The sequence below is a fragment of the Nematolebias whitei genome, chromosome 19 (genome assembly GCF_014905685.2).
Source record: "Nematolebias whitei isolate Nwh7 chromosome 19, NemWhi1, whole genome shotgun sequence".
Taxonomy (NCBI): domain Eukaryota; kingdom Metazoa; phylum Chordata; class Actinopteri; order Cyprinodontiformes; family Rivulidae; genus Nematolebias; species Nematolebias whitei.
Window position 1 is genome coordinate 24,988,589 of NC_056516.1, and position 7,458 is coordinate 24,996,046.

Sequence of the window (7,458 nt, forward strand, 5' to 3'; positions counted from 1 at the left end):
TATATATATATATATATATATATATATATATATATATATATGTGTGTGTGTGTGTGTGTGTGTGTGTGTGTGTGTGTGTGTGTGTGTGTGTGTGTGTGTGTGTGTGTGTGTGTATGTATATATGTATATGTGTATATATACATATGTTCAAAAAATACCCTTGTGATTAGAACAAGAGTTATAGTCATTTTGGTCAATCATTGTAAGTTACATTATGCACATTCTTGTTGTGAGGTGTGTCAGTCGGCACTCAGAGAATACTTCGAGGATCATTGTCAGTGAGTACCACACAAATTTTAGCTCAATATAAAGAAAAGTGACCATTTTTGTGTTTTTTTAAGGTCAATTAGCTGTAGCAGTTATCCTGAATGTGGTTGATTCTAAAAGCTATTGAACAAATAGAGCCAATTAATACTTTTTGGCAGTTTCATTCAAACTTGTCAAGTCACTCATGATATTTTTGGCTAACGCGACAAAAACACACACACATACACCGACATAATCATCACCCAAAGGTGAGGGATAACCACTTTTGTTTTGAGTCTTAGAAAATCATGCAGTGTTTTTTGTTACTTCACTGGCATTTAAATGTATTTGAAATATTCAGACTTGCTCAAACACCCATAAACTGTCAGGTATGTATTAGCACATATAGAGAGCTTTTAGAAGAACAGTTTAAAATTTAAAATTTATTAATTTTGAGTCCTGGTTATGAATAAATTGTCAAAAATCACTAAATTACATTTTATGCTGTGTTTGAGATCAAATAATACAAATCTAGGAAACTCACTTTACCATGAACAATTTTAAATAGCATTAACAACACGGGCACCAAAGGAAGTGCTTTTAGAAATAGTGTAAATTCAACAGTTTCTTTATTTTTACAGTGCACATTCACCTCTTAAAACATGCTCTGATACATTTTAATAAAACTATAGACATGGTAATAAAACTTGTGTGACTGGGACTTTTTATAAATGGAAAACTTTTCAGTGTTTTACTCTTTCCTTCTATTTCTAAACAAAAATAAGTTGATTTGTTGGCTTCTGATTCATCTTTGGGACATCTTAATCATTTTGTATCAGCCAAGGAACATCAAAGCATTTTAATAATAAATTTGAAATAACTAAGTCAAAGCTTTAGATTTCCAAAAACAAGAATATCTTTGGACAAAGCACTCAGTCGTTACGCTGCATGTATAATCCAGAGATGCAACATCAATTTAACACTAATAATAAGGAGTGAAGATGTGTTGTTTTCAGCTGTGCACCTCTGTACAGTGAAGAAACTTTGCTTCCAGCTGTTTATCCTAATCAACTCATCCTATCAGCACTGATGTATAATTTGTTTCCTGGGTGACTCACACTGAAGAAGAGGAGGATAGGCTCAAAGACCAGAGGAAGATGGACAAAGGTGTGTAGCTTGGGGGACACTCTGATTAAACACCAGCCTGGATGGGCATGCACAATGGCTGATCCAGGCTCCTGTGATGGTTCTGTTGTAAACGCTCCCTCTGCTGGACCCTGGCAGGGCCAAACAGCTCCGTGTCACATGAGAGGCCCGACAGAGTCACTGCGAGCCAGGATGCTATTCTTAGACGAAGGAATGTACACAGCAGCCTCATGGCAATCTCCACAGCTCCTAACGGGAAAACGTTGTCAGTTCTATGTCATTTTGCGTTCAGATGCATGCCTGGATAATGCTTTAACTCATTTTTTTTGTTTGTTTTAATTCTTGTTTTCTCTCCAGCTGAACACACATTGTGGGTATTTTTGATTCCCTGAGGGCAGGAGGTAAGACTTCACTGGATCAAAAACAAGTTAAGCTAAGAGAAAATACAGTTAAAGCCATCAGATTCACTCTTAAATCATTTGTTTTTAACTCATCAGAGTGTTTGTAATGTGTTTCAGCACATGTCAGCTCTCCTGCTTCATCTTTGTCCATAAACCTCTAACTACTTTCATTTTATTGTTAATTGAAAGCTCTCTTTTCACATTTAAGAGAGCGCTGGTTACATTTTAATTTACAAAGGAACTCATGATTTATCAAAGATAATACTTTCAGTTTTAAAGTGTTCGGTTAAATTGCCTAAAAATGTGAATATTTTAAATTGGTTTGCAGGATTATGGAAAAAAAATTAAAATGCTCAGTTTAAATCAAATTTTAGTTGTTGTTTTTTTGAGTGTGATGTTTTAATGTTATTCATATAAGATCTGGCTCTCCGGCAGCAATCTGAGGTTAAAATGCCTGCTGTGAAACGTCACTGTCACCCACTCACATTTAATAATACTTAATAATAATTAGGTGTCTAAATATGTCAGGCAGGCTGGGCCCCATAAGTGGGATTAAATCAAGTGTTTTACTCAGAGATGCTGCTAATAGTTCAATGAAATTCATGCTGGATCATCCCCAGTCACCCCCTCCCCCACTGAACTGGAGAGAAGAAGAAGATGAAAGAAGAAATTTAAAATAGCAGCAGAGATTGGGAGGGAGAACTTGGTCCAGAGGGAGAGATTCAGAGTGACGAAGAGACAAACTCTGTTGACGCGTCCTTTTAATGTTTGCAGTGACGGGCAGCCTGATGACGGATGTGGCCTCATGGCGGACCGGTGTATCGAGATAATTTAGATGGGGGTTAAAATAGAAAATAGAAAGTCAGTGAATCATATCAGGACAGCTGTTCTGGAGGAGGCATAAATGAAAGAAATAAACTCAGTCACAAGAAACACTGGTTCATGGATGGATGGATGCATGGATGGAAGATGTATGTATGTATGTATGTATGTATGTATGTATGTATGTATGTATGTATGTATGTATGTATGTATGTATGGATGTATGTATGTATGTATGTATGTATGTATGGATGTATGGATGTATGTATGTATGTATGTATGTATGTATGTATGTATGTATGTATGTATGTATGTATGTATGTATGTATGTATGTATGTATGTATGTATGTATGTATGTATGTATGTATGTATGGATGGATGGATGGATGGATGGATGGATGGATGGATGGATGGATGGATGGATGTATAGATGTATGGATGGATGGATGGATGGATGGATGGATGGATGGATGGATATCAATCTTGATATCCTGATGACTATCCGTGCTGCTGATATCTTGCCTTTATGCTGCTGTACTGTTTTCATACCCATCTACTCACTATAGACTCATGTTCGGGCTGCTGTTTAATATACTGTATTATTTTACATTATTAGTGTTTAGCATATATCTTAGGTCCTTATATATGGTTATATACTGTTACATACTATACTTATATATTGTTTCTTTTTATACTTTATATTTTGCTATTTTTGGGTGTAACTGGGACCTTGTGTACACAATTTCATTCCACCTCATGTACATGTGATGTGAATGACAATAAAGAACCTTAAACTTTGTACCTTGAACCTTGGATGGATAGTTGGATGGATGGATGGATGGATGGATGGATGAATGAATTAATACAATAGACCATATGTGTCAAACTCAAGGCCCGGGGGCCAAATGTGGCCCTCGCTGACATCTTATCTGGCCCCCAAAATTATATGTGAAACGTAAAATACTTCTATATCTTGAATTTCTTCAGTAATCTTTGATTATGATGTCAAAAGTGCAACAGAGAACATCAAATGAGACCAATCAAATTCTTGTTGAGGAACCTGTGACCAAGAAAAGATGCTGGGTATCTGATTTGAGTTAATGTAGATTCTGAAATTGGCCCTTAGTTTGAAAAAGGTTATAATTTTGACCCCCTTTTGTAAAAGAGTTTGATACCCCTGCAGTAGATGCATGGATTGATGGATGGCTCCATGGATGGCTCCATGGATGGCTCGTTGGTTGGATGGATGGATGGATGGAAACTCAAAAAATTATTTGTGATTTTATACTAAAAGACTAAATTCTGAGATGATTCAATATTTTCCACACGTCTTTCTCCAACCTGTGAACTCTTCCTCCTCCTTTCCCTCCTGTCTACAGGATGGCTGTCAGGCGACAGGATATTTTCTCTTTTAAAGACTCGGAGCTTCCCTGCCACCTGCTTGGCCAACTCAACATCCTGCGGCAAGAGCGTATCCTGACTGACGTCCTTCTCTGCACCGAGCACCAGGAGATCCCCTGCCACAGGAACGTCCTGGTGTCCAGCAGCCCGTACTTTCGTGCCATGTTCTGCAACAACTTCCTAGAGAGCAGTCAGGCTCGCGTGCATCTCAAGGGAATCTCCTCCAGTGTGCTCGCCGGCATTGTTGACTATGTTTACACAGGCAGCATCACCATCACCATGGAGATTGTGCTCCCGCTCATGCAGGCAGCATCCATGCTTCACTACGGAGGTCTCTTTGAGGCCTGCTCCATGTTCCTCCAGGAGCAGTTGAGTCCTGAGAACTGTCTGAGCATGATCCGACTCTCTGAGATCCTTCACTGTGAGAGTCTGAGGGACAGGGCGAAGGAGATGGCAGTCAGGTGTTTCTCTGATGTGGCTGCCACAGAGGATTTCTGTGAACTGTCTCTTCCAGAGCTCATGTGCTACCTGGAGGATGACCGTCTTTGTGCTGAAGAGGAGCAGGTGTTTGAGACCCTCCTGGCATGGATTCACCACGACCCATTTTCTCGACGCGGTGCCATCCATGATCTGTTCAAGAAAGTCCGTCTGCGCTACATCCATCCAACCTACCTCTTCCAGTTCATTGCCAACGACCCCTTGGTGCAGTCCTCCACCCTCTGCACTGAGATAATCGACTCGGTTCGTCGCCTCATGCTCACAGCCAGCACCAAGTGCAGCCGTGAACTGAAACCGCTCTGGACTACGCCAAGACGTTACACTTGCAGAGAAACACTGGTGGTAGTTGGAGGACGCAAGAACAATGAACAGACTTCACGAGAAGCTCTGCTGTATGACGAAAGGACTCATCGTTGGCAGTGGCTGGCCAAGCTCCCTCTGCGCCTGTACAAAGCTGCGTATGTGTGCATTCACAGCATCCTGTATGTCCTCGGGGGCCTCAGCCTCTGCATGGCTTCCGGCGACAGCTCAGTCAGTGCCACAGTTTACACACTATCCCTTAAAACCAACCAGTGGAGGACCGCTGAGCCCATGCTGGAACCACGATTTGCCCACCAAAGCGTTTCATATCTGCACTTCATCTTTGTTCTAGGAGGTATCGGGACTGATAAGCAAATCTCCCAGTCAGTAGAAAGGTACAACAGTATGTTTAATCAGTGGGAGGCCATGGCTCCAATGCCAACAGCTGTGCTTCATCCAGCTGTTGCAGCCAGTGATCAGAGGATCTACGTTTTTGGAGGGGAGGATGCCATGCAGAACCCAGTAAGACTCATTCAGGTAAAGACCATTTCCATGAGCAGGCAGGCAGTTCGATTCTCCAGATGTGTATGCTGGTTCATTGTCAAATGAATACGTTTACAAGTCGGATCTTAAACTGTTGATGTTTGTGTGGTGATGCAGGTGTATCACATTTCTCGCAACCTCTGGTCCAGACTGGAGACGAGAACAATAAAAAACGTTTGTGCTCCAGCTGCTGTCATAGAGGACAAGATCTACATTATAGGAGGTGAGCACTCTTTAAATTAAAATCATATAACCAAAGGATGTATGTTGTCTCAAGCAGTTACATTTATTATACAGATCGTAGGTTTTCTTAGCTTTCTCTTCTGTTCAACACACTGTTTTCTTTTTGTGAACAAAAGCCACACAAAAAGTTTGTAAGACTGCCCTAAACTTCCCATCTGTATTCATGGCTTCTTTAAAGTCTTGTTCGGCTTTTTTAAAATGTACTTTTTTTTCTGTTAAAAATTATTTTTGGGACTGATGAGCCATCCCAACCTTCTAACAGGCTGTGACCTTGTCAGTCACAATAAAAAATAACTACGGTTAAAATAACTACCGTATTTTCCGCTGTACAGGTCGATCTGCCCTATAAGTCACATCAGTTCAAATATGTCTAATAAAGTGGAAAAATCCATAAATACGTCACTTCGCCGTATATGTTGCATCCATTATGCGTCACCGCTGACAACCTGGACATGTGGGCCAGTGTTGTGCCAAAAACCGATTGTCTGCCAAAACGGCGTACGCGGGAGCGTGCACGGGAGAACTTTAACAAGAATTTAACAAGATTAACACTTTAAAACTATTATTTGTTTGCTCAAAATTATAGTAAATGTGTGTCTCAGTTGAACTTTTCCTTAATAAATGCACTTTGACTGACAAATCAGCTGCATTTTCAAAAGCCGATTCGCGGAAACAGGAACGCGCAGAGGGCGATTCGTTGTCCATTTCTTTGAAATTTAACAAGATAAGCGCCTAAAACAATTATTTGTTTGCTTTTATAGCAAAGGTGTGTCTCAGTTGAACATTTACTTAATAAATGCACTTCAATGGTCAAATCAGTTGCATTTCACTGGGGCGGCACAGCGAAATGAAACTGATTTGATGGTTGTTCCAGGCAAACTGGATTATGGTGGCTGTATGGCAAGCCAATTGTGTCATTAATAGCCATGTTTTACCTATTACATGACACAATGGCATGTCATACAACTCAAGTGCCATCTAGTGGCTGAAAATGATAGTGTTCAATATTTTCAGTCAGAATGAATGAAAACGGTCATATCTCAACCAAAAATTGGTTTATAAATATGGGGGAAAATCCATAAATACGTCACTTCAGCGTATAAGTCGCAGGGCATGCAGATTATGCAAAAAACTTATAGGCCGAAATATATGATAATCAAAAATAAACATATTTCTATTTTTTAATCAAGCAAATATTCCATTTGTTTACATGCTAGTGAGGGATTTAAAATTCATTTTGCAGCCAGACATTAGGGCGTGCTGCTCCTTAGTGGCTCAAACTTTGGGCTGCCTGTCCTGCCGCTAGTTACAATAACTTGATGACTTAACCTCCTTTTCTTTACACAGCAGCAGGAAAACAAACTGTGAATAGAAGAGCAATTTCTGCAGCCTATAATCTACATTTGCATTCAAGAAATCCAATTTTCCTTGACTTCATTCATGTGCTGGGTGCACACAGCTTGCTCTGGCTCTGAAAGGACATTATATTTTGTTTTCATTAAGAAAGTGCGGTGCAAGGAAAATCTAAATAACCCATTGAATTAACAATAAATGTCTGAATTCCAGGGTATACTCGACGAATGATCGCCTACGATACCAAAGCCAACAAATTTGTCAAGTGTGAGAACCTGAAGGAGCGAAGGATGCACCACAGTGCGACTGTGATCAACAACAAGCTTTACGTCACCGGTGGACGCATCCTCAACGGCCACGACGTCATCGAGGACTCCGACTGCTTCGAGTGCTACGACCCCAAAACGGACGTTTGGACTTCGAAAGGTTCTCTGCCGTACAAGCTGTTTGACCACGGCTCTCTGCCACTTGTTTGTGTTTCCAACAGGCCTAACCCGCCATGAC

At 40.4% G+C, this 7,458-nt stretch overlaps 1 protein-coding gene across 1 annotated transcript; it reads left to right on the forward strand.

Annotated features, from left to right (window-relative positions):
- The first annotated feature begins 3,996 nt into the window (after positions 1–3,996).
- Positions 3,997–7,457, forward strand: klhl38a (kelch-like family member 38a). The gene is made up of 3 exons (XM_037692952.1): positions 3,997–5,352; positions 5,476–5,581; positions 7,168–7,457. The coding sequence occupies exons 1-3, from the start codon at positions 3,997–3,999 to the stop codon at positions 7,455–7,457; spliced, it is 1,752 nt and encodes a 583-aa protein (XP_037548880.1).
- Position 7,458: the final 1 nt, after the last annotated feature.

Bases quoted from the DNA above. Each gene is read 5' to 3' on its own strand.
- klhl38a (XM_037692952.1), top strand. From the start codon at position 3,997: ATGGCTGTCAGGCGACAGGATATTTTCTCTTTTAAAGACTCGGAGCTT. The intron at 5,353-5,475 runs GTAAAGACCATT...GTGGTGATGCAG, and splicing joins ACCCAGTAAGACTCATTCAG to GTGTATCACATTTCTCGCAA. The intron at 5,582-7,167 runs GTGAGCACTCTT...TCTGAATTCCAG, and splicing joins CAAGATCTACATTATAGGAG to GGTATACTCGACGAATGATC.